A 21,854-nucleotide genomic window follows, 5' to 3' on the forward strand; every position below is an offset into this window, starting at 1 on the left:
ATCTAGCAGGTGTCAGATCAGCAGCTCATGCCTAGAATGGCCCTGGAATTTTAATTCTTTGTGTATTTGAAAGATCAAAGGTTGCATACTGACTACGTATTGGTTGAACTATCCAACGGAAAGTTTTGGTTCAGGAGCAGTTTATAAGCCACAAACAAAGCAAGAAGCACAATCAACTTGTGGTATGCCAGAATAATAAATACTGTATCTGAAAAAACAGACAAAGTAATATAAAAACTGACACCAAATCTCCCACCAGATATTGTGTCACTGGTAACAGCACCCCCACTAATGGTCAGTCCACTGTGTCTCCAATACTGCCATCATTTGCAACCACAAACTCTAGTTATTATTTTCTGAGAACCACAACATCAAATAAGATTTTCCACTCCATTTGTGGCTTCAAGCTCCACAGATGCCTAGATGCAAAGCCAATAAATTGCTTCCTAAACCAACAAAAAATAAGTCACAAGGCACTGTCTAAGGCTGGCAGAGCACTGTGATACCACTCTAGTAGAAAGAGATGTCATCTTTCCAACACTTCACAGCCACTTGGAATCTAGGATTGCAAGAAAAACACACAGAAATGTAATTATCTTTGAGGTATCTAAACTAAGTTCTCCACAATGTCCTCCTGGTGGTTAGATTTTTTTAATCACCAAATACAAATCAAAAAGAGATTAATCTTAGTATAACTGTCTAACCACTATGCTGTACACCTGAAACAAATACAAAATATTATATGCATACAGTAATTGAAAAATAAAATTTTAAAAATTAAAAAAAATTAATCTTGAAAACAAGACCCTGAATACTTGCATTTAAATTCTTCTTCTATAGCCTACCAATGCATCCATGTGTTGGAGTACATTGCATTCAGATGAATTAGTTTTCAACAATAATGAGATGTTCCAAAATGGAAGAGCATAATATATATTATTTTAGCAATGAAAAGTTATTTAGCTTCCAATCAAGATGATGGCTTAAGTAAATGCAGTACTTGTATCCTCCTACAACTACATCAAAATGACAACTAAACTATAGAACAACCATCATCATAACCATCTGAAATCTAGCTGAATGGAAGTCCTACAACTAAGGATATAAAGAAAAAGCCATATGTAGACCGGTAGGAGGGGTGGAGACATAGAAGAGGCTGGTCCCACACCCATGTGTGTTGGATAAAAATTGGGATGGATATCTCAGCTGTTGAGGTCTCCTTTAAGGAGTGAGAGTCCCATCCCTAAGCCAGGCTCCCTAACCAAGGATTCCAGTGTCATAATTTCTGGCTATAAAAACCAGCGAGTGAGTTAGAAGTCTGCTAGAGTTCCAGGCATTCCTCTTAAAGGGCCCACACATGTACGTACTCAGACTCACTTCCTCTGAGCTCCAGAGCAGGAGTACCAGCTTGAAAGGCACCAGGGACACACTGGGAGGAACTATACTGTCTGACAGAGCCAGTAGGCCAGTGCCAGATATCAGTCTCCATCAACCTGTTCACCCAGCCCAGGTGATTCCCTGAGACCCTGCCACATCCAACTTGCAGGCTCACCCAAGCTATATCCAGTGGCTTTTCCATAATAATGGCCTGTCTTGGCTCATACTTCTCATTTTCCTAAAATCTCTCAAACCAGCAGCATCTGGCCTCAGTGTGCCCCATATCTCTCACTAGGTGGCCCCAGGGCCAGCAATAATGGCAGCCAGCTTTGGTTCACAGGTTGACCTCTCCTGAGTACCACCAAGCACAGCACAAGTAGCAGCCATCTGCAGATCACTTTGTAGCAGCCATCTGCAGATCACTTTGTAGCTCATGACAGGTGGCCCCAGGCAGAACACAGGCAACAGCTGACCTTGGCCTGCACCTCCTGGGAGGCTCCAGAGCCAGTGCATCTTATAGACAGTTTCAGACAATGCTGAAGGACCACCCTACCACCTCCATGGGTGAAATGTTCAAGGGGTGGACTCAGCAGCACTGGAGCCCCAATGAAGTAAGTTATGATCTGTGGGTTCGGTCCCAGCACAGCTCATTTCCACAGTGATCGCAGTTAGTCCTTGAAACTGATGAGCCTGGGGATAAATCCCTCCCATGACATGCCAACAGCAATCCAGGCTCAACTACAAAACAAGAATGTACACAGCCCACCTGGTAGGAGTGCACCTGTAGTGCCCTGCTTGGGTGAATGGGGAGGCTGTGCCACTGGACCCTACAGGACACCTACTACATTAGACCACTCTACCAAGCCCAGGAGACATAGCAGTTTACCTAATACATAGAAACAAAAACAGGGAGGCCGCCAAAATGAGGAGACAAAGAAACATGTCCCAAATGAAATAACTGAACAAAACTCCAGGAAAAGAACTAAACAAAATGGAGACAAGCAATCTAGTACTAGATACAAAGTTCTAAACAATGGCTATAAGGATGCTCAATGAACTTAGGGAAAGGGTAGATTAACTTGGAGAGAGATCTTCAACAGCATAAAAAAGGACATGGAAACCATACAAAAGAACCAGTAAGAAATGAAGGATACACAAAATTTACAGGGAATCAAAGGTAGAATAGATGAAGCCGAGAAACAAAACACCAATTTGGAATATAAGAAAGCAAAAAACACCCAATCAGAACAGCAAAAAGAAAAAAAGAATTTAAAAATGAGGATAGTGTAAGGATCCTCTGGGACAACTTAAAATGTACCAATACTCGCATCATGTAAGTTCCAGAAGGAGAAGAGAGAAAGCAAGGAATTGAAAACCTATTTGAAAAAACAATGACAGAAAACTTCCCTAATCTGGTGAAGGAAATGAGCATACAAATCCAGGAAGCATAGAGAGTCCCAAAAAAATGAATCCAAAGAGCCCATTCCCATACATCATAATTAAAATGCCAAAAGTTAAAGGCAAAGAAGGAATCTTAAAAGCAGCAAAAGAAAAGCAGGTAATTAACTTTGATTGTTGGATAGAGAAGTCTAATTTCTTCCAGCAAACCATTACTGTGGAGGTGGGGTGGGGAGGAGCGCAGTGCCAACCTACTATCCTGCTACATTATAGGAAAGAACATGCTTATCATTTTTAAAGGCAACCAGTGCCAGAGCTGTTTGTGCTCCAAGGGCAATCAGGTGCCAAGTATCCTGCCTTGAAGGAAATGATCTGTAAGTGGCTGACAAACAACCACTTACACCAAGTATCACGTCCCCCACCCCCCATCCCGTTCTCACTACCATCAGGAACAGACTTCCCAGCACTCCTTCACATTCCACAAAGACTAAAGCACCCGTTCATACTCCTCCTCTGCACCCAATTCTCCTGCCACCACCCTCCTGAAACTTCAACATCCGCTTCCGTGTCCAATTTCCAGCTTCTCTTTTCCACAACCTCTTAACCTCCCATGACCTTCTCCTCTGTAATTTCATACACCCACCAGGACACCAAGAGTTCAAGCTATCTAACCCTTGGCTTTTGCTTTTTGGCAATCCTTTCATTCAACTCTAGTTTACTCCTAATCTTATTTCCCACAGTGGTTATCTAAAAAGAATTTTCTCCTTTCTCAAGAACCCAGCCCCACACTTCCCCTCCTCATACCAGATGGCCTAGCCTTCTGCTTCTCTGAGAGAAGTTCAAGACCCTCTGATCAACACTGTCTCTATTCATTCTCTTCAAACTTGCCTGTCTCGGGAATGGGGCCCTCTTACTCTCAAAGCTAATGAAGTGCTGTGAAGTTTCTCATCTCACCCTCTCCCATCTTCAGCTACATTTTTCTGTTTCTCTCCCTCTCATTTCTATCATCACGCTTCTCTCCTCACAAGCTATTTCTCCTTCCCCTCGGTCTATGAACTTACTCCAGTGAACTCGTTGGCCATAAAAGAAGGGCAGGAAGACATGGGTGGGGGAAGGAGGTGCACTGAATACATGCAGCGCTGTGCACAGCTCCTTAATCTTCACAATACCCCACAAGGAGGTCACAAGTCAAACACCCAAACCTCCTCTCACCATTCTCCTATTTTTTAAATAATGAAACTGAAATACAGAGGATAAACAAGATGTGAGGTCATAGAGCTAATGACTTGCAGAGCTAAACTTTGAACCCAAATTAACTCACCTGAAATGTATACACTTTCCCACTACTCCAGGCATGGTCCCACAGCCCCAACTCACTATTCCAAATTTAACGAATACAATCACCTCCTTCGAATTTCTACAAGGGACTTTATCTACATCTCGAAACTTAACGTGTGTCAAATCTTAACTCATAACTCTGTTTTGGTACTCAGGCCACATATAAACTGATAAATGGCTCATAACACCTTGTTCCTAGTAACTCAAGTGATGGATTATCCTTCCTTCCATGCCCCCACTCACGAAATTCTGCAGACCTCTCTCCCCGATCCTAGATCTACGTAAGAATATCACTTCATCTCGGCTATACTATTACAGTAGCCTAGTTATTGGTTGCCCAGCTTCTACGACTCTAACTCACCATATGTACTAAAGGTCGAAATTAAGAAAAAGAGGGGGCACCTTTGATTATGTCATTATCCAACTCAAAAACCTTGAATCATTAAATAAAACCCAAACTCCATGAGTGTAAGCGATTCGGGATCTCCATCGTAGGGCCATAGGTACCTTTCTAAGTATCTTAGCCTGAGATGCTACTATTTCTAATCTCTAGCTTAGCACTTTGAAACTACTAGACATTCTTATAGCTTCCCATTTCCATGCCTTTTCTTTACCTACATTTCCTAAGCTGTTTCTTGTCTAACCATTAGGACTCAGCATGAATAACCCCCTCTATGAGAGCATCTTCTGATGTTCCCAGCAGGAAGTTCCTTCTCCAGCACTGGTGTTCTCACAGCATTTTTGGTCTTACTATGCTACAGCACTCAGCACATTCTCCTTAGTATTACAGTGATTATATCATAAAGCTATTTTATCACGCCCTTGTATTTTATAAGCCTAATAAGGATACAAGAAGACTTTACTCATGTTTGCATGTTCTAAATTACCCATAAAGTTCTTTGTACTCAGAAGATACTCATTATTGGTAGAGAATTCTAGAGACTCCAAAGTCTATACCAGCATGAACTAAGTCACACCTTATACTAGTATGTGACTTTAACTTGAAAAACTGATTTTTTTCATCCCTGGGAGATTTGTGCAGCACTTACACTGGCCCATTAATACCATCTCTCATAATCAGGGTATATATCAACTTGTTCTGCATAAACCAAAACCTTTTTGCAGGCTGTGAAAAAATAATGTGGCAATAAATGGCCTCCCCAATGTGTCTACCTCGGTATAAACCACAAGTATATTGTTTAGAGTAGTGGTTTCTCACAAGCTGCATCAGACACCAATAATATCCATGAAATTACAGGCTACTAAGGTCTCAACCCAAGGGATTCCACCTTAGTTCAGGTCTGAGGATGGGGCCCAGAAATCATACTTTTAAGGTTCCCATACTTGATTCTGATTGTAGGCAGTTTGGGAGGAGGAAAGGAAGGGATGTATGCTTTGTGTAAAGAATTAAGAATTCAAACTACATTTAAAAAGAAAACAGTATGTATTTTTAAAAATATATTTGTATTTATTTCAGAGAGGACAAGGAAGAGAGAGATAGAAACATCAATGATGAGAGATAATCACTGATCCGCTGCCTCCTGAACACCCCCCTGCCCCCACTAGGGATTGAACCTGCAACCTGGGTATGTGCCCTGACCAGGAATCACACTGTGACCTCCTGGTTCATAGGTCAACGCTCAACCACTGAACCACACTGGCCAGGCAGAAAACACATAAGCACTTTGCAATATGTATTTTAATAAACTTTGTAAGGATCATCTCTACCACCTTGCTTGAAAGTCATGTGTACTTTCAATAGCAGAGGTAGTACAATTGACCATTGTGATAGTGGAGGAAATAATATATTATCTGAATCTCAAGAATCAAGAAGAATCAAGAATAACCCTTAAGTTCTCTCCACAGCCCACAACAACTATCCTGAATTTTGTCGCTAACAGAGAAATTACTTGGAATTCGCCTTTTTTCTCCCAGGCACATATTCCTAGATAACTATCCAAGGCAAGCTCCTCTTTTTCCTTTTTTTTAGGCCTATTATTCAACTCTTGTTTCTTTTCAACTTCTCCCTCTGTATTTGGCCTCCCATCCCGTAGTCTCTCTTCATTGCTCATATGCTGGTCCTTGCCTTTGGCCAATAAGCTTTCCATTAAGCCCTGAATGTCCATTCCCTGCGTCCTAACTCAGTTATTTCAGACACAGTTTCTAGGACTATTGCCTTTCTGGTCCAAACATTTTATGTCAAAAGTGAAACTGTACTTTTATTATTTCATTCACATTCAAAAATGTTCTCTCTTGGTTCATAAAAGATGTGGTGATGAAGGCAATCTCTAACTCACTCTGAACTGGCAAACATTTCCGCGCTGTAATTCGTCACACATACTGATGCCAGAATAAACCTCCTAAAGAGCAACTTCAATAAAAAGCCTTGAGCATCTCCCGAGAGCATGCGCATAAAACTTTACACTACATGGCAAAGCTCTCTATGATTATGCTCTAGGTCTCAATCTTTGTACTCCAGCTAAGAGGATATTACACCTTAGCTTTCTTTGATATTGCACAAATCAAGACAATGAATGTTCAAGCGAATAGTCAGGCTAACTATGCCCAAGCAAAGGAAGAAGTGCAATGGTCTGGAGCAGAGGGAAGCAGTGGTTAAATACAGAACCGGAGAAATGCTTCAACATCCTAAAGACTTCAGGAAAAAATCTAGGGCTGTTACAGCCGGCAGGCCTGAGAAGTATTGACTATTTTTATGTCTTTTATATCAAATGGTTTCAATACAGAAAAAGGGTCAATGTTTACATGGTCAAGTAAATTTGATTGATTACACAGGGAATAAAGGATAAATCAAGGTTCCAATTATAAGCACTTTGCAGTAATACCACTATCTTAAAATGACTTCTGTATATGGAAGAAATACTGAAGAAAAAATTTTAAAATGTCCCTTCTTTTTGTTTCTCTATAAACATTTATCACAATCTAACTTAACATATAATAAACTTAAATATTTTATCATCTAACTCCTCAAACAAATGCAAACCCATTAGGGTGGGGATTTTTTTATTTTTTTCTGTTTTGCACACGGATGTGTCAGTACCCAAAATGGTGTCTGACAAATCACAGGTACTTGATACAGCTTTGTTGAATGAACGAACAAGTAAGCTCCAAGTTCAGGACCGAGGAGCCAGGCGAACAGGTTTCTCCTACTGGTGTGACTTTAGAAAATCGATTCACCTGTGTCTAAAGCAAAATGACAGTGAGCTCCCATGTTCTCCAAGGTCTCTACTCTTAAGATACTAAGCAGAAGTAGTACTTTCTAATAATTCAAAAGAAACAAAACAAAACAAATAATAACCTGAGCCACTCCTCATCCCCACCTGTACACAAAGTATGAGAATTATCCCAGAAGAAATGCAGCCCCCAAATAGCAAGATATAAAAAACACTTGCACTGTGGCCTAACACCAGCTTCAAAAGCTATTTTCAAAGTGGATGCTAAATTTACATGATCTTCCACATGAGTGGAGAAATTCCGCTAAGCAAACTGGGACATTACCGACAAAAGTTCAAACTATGCACCTAATATCACACAGGCCACCACTTCCCCTTTTTGGTGTCTGATGTTGACCAATAGGCAATAAGGACATATTCCTGTTACTATGCCAAAAATTATGACAAAAATGTCAAGAGTGTGTCATGGCTTAGGCTTGAAATTACAAGCCAATCACAAGATTCCAGTTTTACGAAGGCCATTCTATTCATACATCCAATAGAAGAGATGTACTCCAACTGTGATTCTGTTGTTCAATGCAAGTGCATTAAAACCAGCACAGGTATCCATAGGTTACATTATAAAGTTAGACTACCCAGGTCCCATTTCCTCCTGAGCACAAACACAAAGAAATGGCCAAGTAAAACATTTTAAGGAAAGCTCATCTGGAGCAGCGTGCTTAAGTCTTCCATGAGGCAGTCAGATTAACCTTTTTAAAATGCAAATACAATGTCACTTCGCTGATTAATGCCAGCAATGTCTTCTCATTGCTTTTAGGTTAAAACTCCACATCCCTAACTTGGCCTATTAGGTCTTGTATACCTGCTCACACTTGCCATTTTCCCCTAGGCTTTCTCCTTTCCTCCTCAAAGCCTGCATTCATCCCTTCCCTGTGTCTGGAATGTTCCTATTCCCTCTTCACGGACCACTTCTCCATGACCGATTTAAACAACCTCTTCCTCAGAGTGGCCTTCCCTCATCTTCCCACTCACACACCTAGGCCTGGTCTACCTTGAATATTTATGTACATTAAGGTGCTGGTCTACCTTGAATATTTATGTACATTAAGGTGCTTTGTTTCTATATAAAGGTTCCCTAGGTTTTGCAAGGGGACCTTTTTTATACAACAACTATTTACTAAGCCTCTGCTACAAGCAAAGCTCTAAAGTATTACACAGGAATAGAAATGGGAGTGAAACTTTCTAACCTCAAAGAGCATAAAATTTGCTGGAGGAGATAAGAGACTGAGTTCTCTATGAAAAAGACCAAACTATTTTTTGTTCACCAGAACAAATCGCAAAAATAAATAAATGGGTTTCAGGGATTATTGTATGTTAGTAAGTTAAGACAGTTTTTTTCTTTGAGACATGTGGCTAGTGGCATAAGACTCATATTGTTTTTCAGAGCCGGAAATGAAAAAATCTAAGCCTTTGGACTTCATATTAAATCAAGTTATGTTTTTTTTTTTTAAATACAGAGCTAATATAATGAAAACATCTCGTAAGTGGCATGTTTTTTAAGAGAAGAGCTCCACCTGAAATACACAACCTCCCCAGCTGTTCGAATCCTCAGTTGTGGGTGGTTTCTGTGTGGGTGCAAAAGTAAGGGTGGTAAAGAAATGGAAAACAATATTTCAATTATCCAACTGAGAGTCGTTAAAAATAAAGCATGCTTCCTCTACAGAGTTCAAAAGAAAGTGTTATTTGTATAAACAACCTAGGCATTTGGGAAGGTTCCACTTTAAGAGGACTTCCTGATTTATATAACCGTGGGTTGTAATGAGGATCTGTAATAACTGATGGATTTTCTTTTGATTCAGCCTGTGAGAAGGTAATATGTTCCCTAGAATTTAATAAAAATCACAGGTCTCTTTTTGAAGACTTCAGTCGTGGTTAGTAATGGTAATGGTTTTTGGCTTGCAAACCTTCCCCCCCAAAAATGCCTAAGAAGAGCTCGGGGGCCAGGCTCCATCTAACGCATCACAATAGCGTCAGACAATGATTAGTAGTAATCGGTATGGATGAGTATGTGCAGTTCATAGCTAAATTTTGAAGAAAATCTTTACAGAAGCTTTTAATAATTTAATAGCTTAGTAGTTGATAGTTGAATTTTATTAGTTTAAATTGAATAAAATAGGCTCTTTTTTAGCTAAATTCACTTATGATCTTTTAAGTATATTTCCTGGGTTTATAAATATACCAGTTTTGTTTTTTTTAACCTGATACAAAAAGTGTTTTTATACTACAAATCCCTTAAAAACACACAAAGCAAACTGCCATACTTCCCGTCCTAGACTATATTCCTAATTTATAACTTGGAAAACTGGATCAAACAACACCTTTCCGTTGTACCTCACAGATGCATCCTCAAAGTGAATGGAATTATGTGGCATAAGATTTAGCATTTTCCCACAGTAATTTCTCTAACACAGAAAACGAAGGAAAATTTTCCAATCCCTCCCTTAAAAAATGTCTCCCACTTCACACCCTCTGAGCAAGCATCCCTGATCACTCCAGGCTTCTGTCAATACCACAAGTTGATTTCCGGCTCAGGGTGAAGTCCCTTTACCACTGTATCACACTAACGCACACCCAGCCTCAGAGAGGTGATCAACAACAAATATTTGCAGCTGGGCAAAGCTCTACTAGCTCAAAAACAAACAATAAAGGCAATGTGATTAAAATGTAACTATTGAAAATTTATCTCTTGTAGTGTCACCTTTCAACATATTCTCCTAAAGACAGAACAGAAAAGAATCCAAAATGTATGGCACATTCCAGATAATGCAGTAGGATTCAAAACTTGGACTGGGTTCGACTTTCTATCAATCTGCACACATACAATTTGTACATAGATTTCCATATGAAAGTGGTGGTGGGGTTTTCTATTTGTGTGTGTGTTTGTGTGTGTGTGTGTGTGTGTGTGTGTGTGTGTGTGTGTGTGTATCCTCACTGGAGGATATTTTTTTCCATTGATTTTAGGGAAAGTGGAAGGGAAGGAGGGAGGGAGAGAGAGAAAAAGAGAGAGAAAAAGAGACATCAACTGGTTGCCTCCAACATGCACCCAACCACGAATCTGCAACCACCCAGGTATGTGCCCTTGACCAGTGGGCCGACACTTTAATAACTGAGCAGCAACACCAGCCAAGGCATAAACGTGTTTTTTAGGATGTAATATGCTCATCACTTCGAGAACTCTTAAGTACCAATCATCAGTATTTCTATATCTGTATTCAAACAAAGCAAATCCCTGAACAAGAATACATTCGTTATGTCAAAAATACCTGGGCAATTATTACAAAACATATTTTTGATTTAAATTACCTAACTGATGGCCACATTTCGCCACTCAGTGTTGAGAGCCATAACCTTAGTTGACAAGTGGTTGTATGTTGTCTGTCTCTACCACAGGAATTTTCTGTTTAGGTGTGTCTGAAGGAATGAAGTCCCCACCTAAAATATTTACTAGCAAACAGACTCTCCTTCTTGGTAAATGTTTAATCTCTTGAGTGCAAGGTTCACGTTGTCCAAGACTTGCATGAGAATTAACACGGGCTACTACACGAGCTGTTTACACACAATTGCAGCTGGACTTTCCAATGGTCTCCAAGATTTACATAGAATGAGGAAGCTTTGCCTCTTATCAATGACTAATACTAGTATTCTTATGGGTACCAGTTCAGCTTGACTAACAATATCTGATATTTTTAAAATCCAGACAACTTTTAAGGCTTTGGTTTAAAGAGATTTCAAGTTATAGGTACTAAATACAGGAACAAAATACAGTAACTTGCATACCTCACCTTTGGTGTGGACATAAATCCTGAAGTAATATACTAATTACAGCTTTTTATTATCCTACTAGAGGCCCGGTGCTCGAAATTCGTGCATGGGGGCGGGTGTTCTCATCCCAGCCTGCACCCTCTCTAATCCAGGACCCCTTGGGGGATATACCTATACCGGCAGTGGGACATCCCTCTCACAATCCTGGACTGCTGGCTCCTAACTGCTCACCTGCCTGCCTGCCTGCCTGGTCGTCCCTAACTGCCCCCTCACTGCTGACCTGATCACCCTTCACTGCCTCTGCGTGCTGGCCTGATCACCCCTAACTGCCCTCTGCCGCCAGCCGGGTTGCCCCCAACTGTCCTCTCCCGCGTGGCCTGGTCACTCCTAACTGCCCCTCTGCCAGCCTGGTCACCCCTTACTGCCCGCCCTGCTGGCCTGGTCACCCCCAACAGCCCCCCTGACCGGCCTAGTTGCCCCTCACTGCCCCCCTTGCCAGCCTAATCGCCCCCAGCTGCCCCCTGCCTACCTGGTTGCCCCCAACTGCACCCCCTGCCAGCCTGGTCACCCCTAACTGCCCCTCCCCGCCGCCTGGTTGCCCCCAACTGCCCCCCCTGCTGGCCTGGTCGCCCCCAACTGCCGGCCTGGTCACCCCACACAGCCAGCTTGTTTAGTCATTTGGTCATCCCTCACTAACCCCCCTGCTGGCCTGGTTGTAGGCAGCCATCTTGTGAGGTTGTGACAGTCAATTTGCATATTACCTCTTTATTATATAGCAGGCGTCCTCAAACTACGGCCCGCAGGCCACATGTGGGTGTTTTTGCCGTTTTGTTTTTTTACTTCAAAATAAGATATGTGAAGTGTGCATAGGAATTTGTTCATAGTTTTTTTTAAACTATAGTCTGGCCCTCCAATGGTCTGAGGGACAGTGAACTGGCTCCCTGTTTAAAAAGTTTGAGGACCCCTGTTATATAGGATACTCTCATGTGCTAAATTAACATAGCAAAACAACCTGTCTCCTATGCTGAGTCACAGTAATATCTTTGAGCGTCTACTTGTTTAAATGAACCAGGGTAAACTGTTTTCAAAGGAACAGTATTTTATTTTGTGTCGAGATAGCCTTTGATTTCTTTCTAGTAAGGTTTTCAGGCTAGGCACTGACTCACTTTGGCAAGGTACATGTACTAGGACTGAAGCAGTGAGTACTGTCTTTCTGCATTTACATACATATTACTGTGCAACTATAGTTAAAGTATGGTACATTCTGTACCTAGTCTGTCCATGTAATTATTTGAGGAGGACTGAATCTTTACATTCTTTATAATCTCTCCCCTCCCCTCCACCACAAATTTCCAAGCCCCAAGTGTCCAGCTGCTCAACTCCTAGCCTACTCCTAACTTAGTGTCTTTACTCAGTTCAAAACACCAAAGCAGTACAAAAAGTGGGCTGTTAGAGCAGCCGTGGGAAGTGGAGTTGGATGGACTCAATAGGCTGCTTCCCACCAGGCCAGCTCTGCGGTGGGCAGATAAAAGGGCGCCATCAAAAGCTCACCTGCAGCTCATTCATCCTTAGAAAAGGGAGGAGCAATGACCTCTGGCTGCTTTTGAATGGAAAGGAAGATGCTAAAAGGAGAGTGTGTGATGCTGCCCTGCTTGGGACTTTAATTCTGGAAACAACTAACCTGCTCTCTGAGCCACAGGAATTCCCCACTGCGTCCCAGACCACTATTTCCATTTTGCTTCCTTCCATGCCAACACCGTCTCACTGATACCAAAACAAACAAACCAAAAAGTCAGCAAGCACAGGCCAGAGAGGTGGGAGCAGGAGGGGGCAGCTGAAGAGTGGGGCCAATTTACAGGCCAGACATAAGCCTACCAGTCTACAAAAATGTCCTGGAACAGCTTCCACTAATTAGGTAATTATGCTGACATAGAAACAGCACCTTCTTTTCCTTACTTTGTTCAAAACCTGTTTCCCACCCTATTCCACTGTAAGCACATGGAAAGCAGACATCTTACTCACCTTCCTAATGCCCTCCCATCCATTCCCACCACCATAACTTACAGAAAGTCTGCAAACGTCCTGACTTTATGAGTTATTTTGCTACTGATATTGCTCACTTATAAAAAATGAGCGTTTCTGGTAAATCATCAGATTTAGTGATTACGTCCTTGGTTAAGTCTCAAGACTACTCTGGCGGGGAGGGCTGTGGCTATTACAAAAAGCTAAGAGTCGCAGCTGTCCCTACTTCATTCCTCTTTTATTAAATCAGAGGAATAAAGAAGCTGAAACTGGGGCTTCAATAAGCTATTTTAAAGACAACTAACGCTCTGTCCTTTCCCACGTAGAACTGAGCATGACAAAGGGGGTGAGGACCGGACGGACGGTTCTTGCACTCCACCCACGCCAGCCTTACCAATTAGTCCCAGCGATACATTCCTGGATGCCTGTCCTTGGTACATAAGCCCTCATGTTAGGGATGATTACTGAAAGTCTACTATTTCTTTATTCTATACATCGTTACTTTTTTTTTAACTGTTCAGACTGTACTTGGGGCTCAGTAAAAGGATAAAAAGTGTTAGATGGAGAGGATATGGGAACATATCTATATTTTTACATTAGTTGTTTCAGAAATAATTTATGTTTATAAATATTTTTATTCTAAGTTAGGTTTTCCTAACAAAACATTGGTGTTTAAGTCAGACACTCTGCAATAGGAACTAAAAAAGTCTCCTGATATAAAAGTAGCAAACAATATTACACCTACTCCTATATAGTATTCACCTTGGTCTAACTCCTCAAAGCCCTCTAAGCATTAGAATTAAATTTAATATTCATTGCATATAATAAGCCTTTACATACTGATCAATTCCCACCCTTCAATCTAATCTGCAAGAGCCACAACAATATCCCGTTAGCCAAAGTGGAAAGAGACAAACAAACCAATATGGAGATATCAAATCCACCACAACCTGAGGAAATCACTTGACATCTGCCAGGAAGGTCACATGGCATAGTGACTGAAAACCTGCTTCTGCGGTCACTAGTGTGCCTTCAAGAAGGTGTTTTAAGTAAGAAGCACAATGGAAATTAAGAGAACTGTTTACTATACTGCTAATAACAAGTAAAAGACTAACTACAGTCAGCGTGAATGTACTCTAGAGACTTCATAAATTCAAGTATATGAATCTGATGGAATATTTTAAAGCAACGAAATTATTAAAATTTATATCTACAAAAACTCAGAAGTAATTACTATAATCCTCTTTATAAAGAAAAAACAAACACATATATATGTATACATATGTGTTTGTTTTTTCTTTATAAAGAGGATTTTTACATTATATACATATATATAATTTCTAAATTATATATATATAATGCTATTAAGCATACACATAAGTAAAAAAATTAAGTTTTATAAGGAAAATTGTCATTTATTAAACAATTTAACAGAGGGGCTACTTTGAGTCAGGCCCTAGGTCAGGAGCTAAAGCTAAAATGTTTTTTTGTTCTTTCTTTAAAAATAAAAGAGATCTGAACTCTCTGCCTTCTTGGAGTTTATAGGTATCATTTCTAAGTCAAAATAATTGTAGTTATGTGAGTATAGGGGTATTCTTTCTTTTTTCTACATAATAATGCTAATATGTTAATATTTTAGTAATATAACCTAGGCTTTTTTTCTGGTTAGGTGTATGTTACAACGCCTGCATTGGGGGATAGACATTTAGGACAAGTGTCAAGAAGTGGCACATGAAATGACAACTATTGCTCCAAATGTCAGTGGTGTATGATCACTGATGTCCTTTCCCTTTCGATCCTCTCCCTTCTTCCTAGAGGCTCCTGAGTACCCCTCAGCCAAGCGCAGGCATGGCTCAGCCACCTCTCCTTAGAGACCTGAGAGCAGAAGAAGCCATCTCTGATTCCAAAGGCCTCAGAGTCACTAACACTCAGCTAAGAAAGTGAGTGCCTGGCACAGCTCCTCTGAAAGACTGACGATGTATGCATGATGCAACGTGACCATGACGATGTATGCATGATGCAAGCCCCACGTGCAGAGAGGGCTTGTCTACGGACTCTGCACTCTGCCCAGTGACTTCTCCAGGACAAACTCTCCTGAATGTAAGCAGCTAAAGTCACACAATGAATCAGACACTCCCTCAGCTGATCTTCTCCGGAAAGCCTTTCTTTCGTGGACATGACATTGCCCTGGCCTAGGCTGGGACTTGCTACTTAGGTTTAAAACATAATAAAAACATATTATTTTAAAATGCATGTACCTGGGAAAACTACAGAAGAAATGGCAGAGGAAAGAGAGGAATGTGACTGTGGAAAGGCATGTCAGGGATCATAAATCTCTGCTACTCAACGTGTGGTCCATGCACCAGCAGCGTCGGCATCACTTTCAAGTCTGATGGAAATGCAGAGCCACACATCCAACCTGAGACCTTTTGAATCAGAATCTGCATTTAATAAGATCTCCTCGTGTTTTATACACACATAAAAGCTTGGAAGTCGCTGTTCCAGGTACATGTAATACTCTATGTTTATACCTGGACGATGACTACACTTGGTATTATTCTCTAAAATGTACACACATTTTATCCAGTCTTCTGACTATGTGGCCATGTCTCTAATCTAGCCTACAAATGGACCCCTCGTCTACAACTGACAAGTAGGGTTTGTTAAAATGTGGGAGAAAGAATGCTACTTGAATCTGATCTCCAAACAGTAAACTCAGATACAGAAAAAAATTCAGAGATCACATAACCCAACCTATTCACTCTGTGAGAAATGAAACTATGTGATTCAGGAAGGGGCATGCCTTCCCCAGGATCAGATTGCTAAATTACTGTGGCAAAGTTGGATTAGGGCTCAAGTCACCTGATCCTCAGTAATGTCCTGTGTCCTGTAATAATACTGGTGTAATACATCATGAGTGATTCTTTCACCTATATATACTCATACTAAAAGAGAAATCTGTATTAAGTTAAAAAAGAAATCTTTAAACCAGTACCCTATATATTTAATAAGAGACACCCAATATGTATTAGTTTGAATGAATGATTGACTTTGAGGCAGAGACGAGCATGGTTATCCACATCTTCTCAAAGGGCAGAGCTGAATCATAGAAAGATTAAGTAATTTCCTTATGGAAGAAACCACAGAGCTCAGTCTTAAAACAATGTCTAATACTGTTGGGGAGTAAGTTTCTCGACCCTGTTCGCTGTGCCAATTGTTGGGAGTACTCACTCCTTGAATCCTGCTCCACTACGCCAGCTGTTGGGCCTCAGTTCCCCTGCCAGGAACTGGGCCTCCTTGGAAACCAGGTATGGGACGGAGAAGACGTAAGAAGTCATAGGCGTATAAGAGAGTCTTTATTGCAGTCCAAGTAGCCATTGCTACTATGGAGCCATTAGACAAAGCAGTCCAGTAAAGCAAGGACTGCTAATACAGCAGCCCTCCTAGTAAAACAGCCACTCACTGGCTGGTCAGTAACACACTTTATACTAACTTAGGCAAAAGAGGCTTCTTGCCAAATAGTGACATCAATTTTGGGTTACAGAAGGGCACGCTTGCTCAGTGTATCCAGTCCTTGCACCTGCCTATGGCAACTTGGCCTTCAACATCCTGATTAGGATTCCCACGCTCAGATTGGCCTTGAATATCTGGCGTATACTAACTGATTAGGGCTCCCAAAAATTGCCCTTTACCTTTATCAAAGTCAGAATAGTTTACATGTTTAATATTTGAGTGTGTGAATCTGTTTGATTTCAATTAAATCAGTATGGTAAGTAGGACTTTTAAAATTATTATTTAGGAAATTAAGGGGAGGTGGGGGAGGGAGTTGGGGGGAGGAGATAAGGGAAGAGATTAATCAAAGAACACATATACATATATGCATAAGCAATGGACACAGACAATAGTGTGGTGAAAGCCTGGGGTGAGGTAGGGGCTAGGAGAAGGGAGACACAGTAGTGGGGGAGAAGAGAATTGGGGGACATCTATAATACTGTCAACAATAAAATGAAACAAAAATTCAGAAAAATTATTACTTAGGATATTGAAGAAAAGTAGTACTCACCAATACTAATTTCATCATCTGTTTCAGCATCACCAATACATTCAAATTGGAAGTCTTGCAGTGACTGGGAAAATTTCTGTACTGCCATAGACAGATCTGTAATTAAAAGTTTAAAAGTCATAAGTTGAAGGTACCATGGAATACTCCTTTCCACACATAACTTTGATGTTAATACTATATTAACCAGAGCATTTTAAAATACCAGCTTGACAAATGCAAGCAGAATTTAAAGAGACTACTAAAGAAATATTTTAGGAACTGGATCTGCTCTGCTCAAAGGGGATCTGCCCCTTTAAGAAAGTTTTGGTGCCAGTCATGTATTATCAGGAAGCCAACTTCCCAAAGCCTTTATCAAAGAATTACCATTCATTCCCTATAAATGGAGCATTTACCGTACTTTCCGGCGTATAAGATGACTAGGCGTATAAGATTTTCCTGGGTTAAAAAGTCGTTTTATACGCCAGAAAATACGGTATATTGGACTATATTGATGGGATTAGATATATTGGACTACTGTATTTTCCAGTGTATAAAACGACTTTTTAACCCAGGAAAATCTTATACGCCCAGTTGTCTTATACGCTGGAAAATACGGTATTTTAAAAAAAATAAAAGAAAGGATGCTACTGAGGTTGCTGGTGGGGAAAAAAAGAAAAAGGCAGCCGACCTTTGATTAGAAAGAGTCATTGATGTTATTCTACACAGACTGTGAAGCACGTAGGGAATATATTTTTACCAATAAACTACTGGTTTTGATCTTCTTCTAAGGTGAAAGGTCACCTGAAAGGTTATTTACAAATAATCTTGTGATTTACAGGAGACCTCCAACTAAACATACTCTTTAATCTGACTTCAAGCTGAACAGAGTCCAGAGTGTGGCTATATCCAGAAGAGGAATTATTCTTTATTCCTGATGAGAATAAAGAAAAGTCCAGAATAATGAGAAGTAAATCCCTCGGAGGAAAAGCCTGGGATGCAACCTAACAGACTGAATAGGAACGCAGCCTCTGGAGCCAGGCTGCCTGGGTTGAAATCCAAGTCCCACCACTGACATGACCTTGGACAAGTTATTTAACTCCTGTGGGCCTGTTTCTCATCTGTAAAAAGTGAATGGCAACGGTACAGCCACCTCATAGAGTTGTTTTAAGGATTAAGTTAATATTTGCAAAAGGTTTAGAACAGAGCCTGGCACTTAAGCACTGTTTAAGTTTGTTAAATAAAATTTAAAATAAATCAATCTGACAGTGCAGCATCACAGAAGCCTTAAAGGTCCTACCTCTGAAGTTCGCAACAGTGGAAAAACATTTTTCAGAAATTCACTCTACACTTCATTGAATAGTTCAAGTCCAACACCTGAACCCTCACATTTAATTCATCACTATGGCCTGACAAAGACTCTCTCTTTCCTCAATCTTCACTCAGGCTCCTCTGAGCCCTCTTCTTGACTACGCCTCTATCTTAGCTCCCCTTCTTCACTGGGCCTACTTAGTTAGCCCTATTTTAACAGGAATCTTGCCAAGTCAATTAAGAGAGAACCCAGAGCCTGGATATCTGATATCTGATCAAATTCCTCATCTCCCATCTTTGATGAATAAGTTCTTGGCCTGCCTTCACTAAGAATCCTCCTGTCCTGTCCTTGATACCTCCTCTTAGTAATTTTCCACCCACAGCACCCCGCCCCCCCAACCTGCTGGAGTTGAACCTGTTCTCTCTCCCCTACTGTGACACTTGGTATCTATAACAACAGTCCTGAATAAAGTCTTCCTTACCCTTTTAACAAGTGTCAGATTTTTTTTTTTCTTTAAGAGAACAATTATGGCCCCACGCCTACACATGGCCCCATGACTTACTATGGTAATCACCATTCATGAAACTCCGAGCCTCAGTACCTATCAAAGTAAGCACTCATACATGAATAGGTCTCCAAATATGAAGGTCACTTTCGGCGCCAATGTGATCCAAGAACTCACCAACACCCTCACACCATGAACAATTCTGAAGACCGGGGCCTCGAGTCTCAGAGAGGCTTTTAAAAAACAACAACAACAAATATAAACACACACACAAGAGACTGGGTTTTTTTGTTTTTGTTTTTAAAATCTTGTTTGAGAAAATAAATCATGCTCTGAAAGAGGATGCTACTTGTAGATTAACACCTCTTTCCACAAGAGGGGTCAAATTTTGAGACCAGCTCACATTCTACTTGAGAGATACTTTCAATGTAAGAGATTAGAAAAGTCTATCAACCTAAGAATGGCTCTGCTTTCTACTGTCAGGATGAAAGATGAAGAGAGAGCCTCCTAAGTGAATTATCAGTCAAGGAGAAAAACAAAGGCTTCATCAGAACTAGACTTCACCAATTAGCTCTGAAGCCTTGAACAATCACTCATCCTTCCTGAGACCCATTTTTCTTATCTATACAACAGGGAATTAATACTTAGCCCACGGGGTTGTTATAAAGACTAAATGAGGATGTGCCTGGTACTCATGAGGCAACTCAATAAATGGCTTCCATTATTATCATTCAAATCCAGCCCATAAAAGTGGAAATGTTAACTGGCCTTCCAGAGAGAAGGGCACTGTGCAAACACATGCATTAATCTGACAGCGCACACCTCTGGCTAAGGGTAGAGAAGTCATAACACCTGTATCAGACGTTATGAGAAGACAAAGAAAGAAAGCAGACTTGTAGGATGACTATAAGCCAAGCTGTATGTGGGCACTCTCCCAAGACTTGGGAAAAGCATCTATAATAATAAAAGCATAATGTGCTAATTAGACCGGACAGCCGGACGACCTTCCAGACAAAGCTGGAGCTGCGAGGGCAGAGCCCCTTTCACAAATTTTGTGCATCAGGCCTCTAGTTCTATATAACATCCCTCTATTTTTCTATGTACAATATAAAGGCCTTATGCTAAACTGCATTTGAAGTCACAGATGGAATTCCTACACAGCAGACTTGAGAAGGGGGAGGGAGTTATATGAGTAGATCAGGATGCTTAGGAACCCCATAGCAGATGTCCTTCTTCTCTCTCCTCCCCCCACAGGCTCCTCTGAGTTTCCCTTTAAGCTTTGTCCTAGGGCACTGTTAACTAACAAACCCCAATGACTGCCCATTTCTTCCTAGACTGTTCTTTTTGCTTCCCAAGCCTTATTCCTTGACCAAGAAAAGCAAGCTGCTTTGTCCTTTCACAGAGATCTCAAAACATCCGAGAATGCACTACAGTAATTCCCATCTCCAAAGAAGAACACAGTAGCCCACTTTGTGAGCAATCCTTGTCAATACAGGCAAGTGATTGAGAGTACGAGCTCTAGTGGCAGATTACCCAGGTTAGCTTCCTGCTTCTACCAATCAGTGGCGTGACTGTGGGCAAGAGTCATAACCTCTCTGTACTTGGGTGTCCTCATCTGTTCAAGGGACCAGAACCCATCTCTCCGGGTTATTTTTTTTTAAATATATTTTATTGATTTTTTTTTTTTTTTTTTTTTACAGAGAGGAAGGGAGAGGGATAGAGAGCCAGAAACATTGATGAGAGAGAAACATCAGCTGCCTCCTGCACACCCTCCACCGGGAATGTGCCCGCAACCAAGGTACATGCCCTTGACTGGAATCGAACCTGGGACCCTCAGTCCACAGGCCGATGCTCTATCCACTAAGCCAAACCGGCCAGGGCTCTCCGGGTTATTATGAGAGGTAAATAAATGAGTTAATAGATGAAGTATTTAGAACAGTTACACACAGTTAAGCACTTAAAACATTTTGGTTATTTCCATGTCCAACACCTCAGAAAAAAAAAAAAGGGGGGCAAGGTAAAATTTCAGAAATGAAGATGGCAGCTATTAGACCTTAGATAAATGGCTTCAAGGGGAAAGTGATCAAGAAAACAGTCTATTGATAGCAGTTTCTAATTCTCTCTTGGTGCACTACTATAATCACGTTGTAACAGAGACAATCTGATTAGTCAATATTTCTATGTAAGAGGTGGGTGTCTATTTCAATCCTGGATGGATTCAAGAATGCATGAATGATCTCTCCACAGTCCTATCAAAGGCATAATGAGAAAGGATTATGTAAGAAAATATGGATCGCAACTAGTTCAGATGATAATTCCAAAAATAAAAGGAAAGTTCAAAATACAATTTCTTTTCAACTTCAAAGTATTTTCTTTCTTGATTTACCTTTAGTTTTTCTCATTTTCTTTAAAAAAAAAAAAGCAAAACAAATTTGATGAGATAAAAAATATTATCAAGGTAAATAACATAATATTTTCCGGCAGTAATACTGACCAAGCTGCAAAATGAGGGATCCAGCTCATGCTTTTAATCTTGGCTCCTACTGTGTGAGATTCTGACCTGGAAAACCCAACACCTTCAATTGACTTAAAAAACACATGGAGCAACTATTTCCTAAATCTAAAGTTTCTAAGCATTGATCAGATGTACAAAATCAATGGTTCTAAAACCATTCAAATAAAATCGAATCACATGTGATTATATAGACCTTGAATTTAAAACTTAAGTTTTTTAAAGTTTGTTGTTGAATATTAAAGTATCAAATTGTGTAATGATAGAATCAACATTTTATCTTAAATGCAAAAAAAAAAGATCAAGTAACTAAGTCATCACAAGCAAGAAATCTAGTT

The 21,854-nt window shown here is 40.5% G+C and overlaps 1 protein-coding gene across 3 annotated transcripts in view; it reads right to left on the reverse strand.

Moving 5' to 3' along the window:
- Positions 1-21,854, reverse strand: part of ARHGAP42 (Rho GTPase activating protein 42) — a 251,581-nt gene that overhangs the window by 168,406 nt on the left and 61,321 nt on the right. For all 3 annotated transcript variants that reach the window (XM_054724760.1, XM_054724762.1, XM_054724759.1), the window contains exon 2: positions 17,212-17,307. In XM_054724760.1, coding sequence (XP_054580735.1) covers positions 17,212-17,307 — 96 coding nt within the window. The remainder of the gene's footprint in view (positions 1-17,211; positions 17,308-21,854) is intronic.

Source organism: Eptesicus fuscus, chromosome 13, assembly GCF_027574615.1.
Source record: "Eptesicus fuscus isolate TK198812 chromosome 13, DD_ASM_mEF_20220401, whole genome shotgun sequence".
Lineage (NCBI taxonomy): Eukaryota > Metazoa > Chordata > Mammalia > Chiroptera > Vespertilionidae > Eptesicus > Eptesicus fuscus.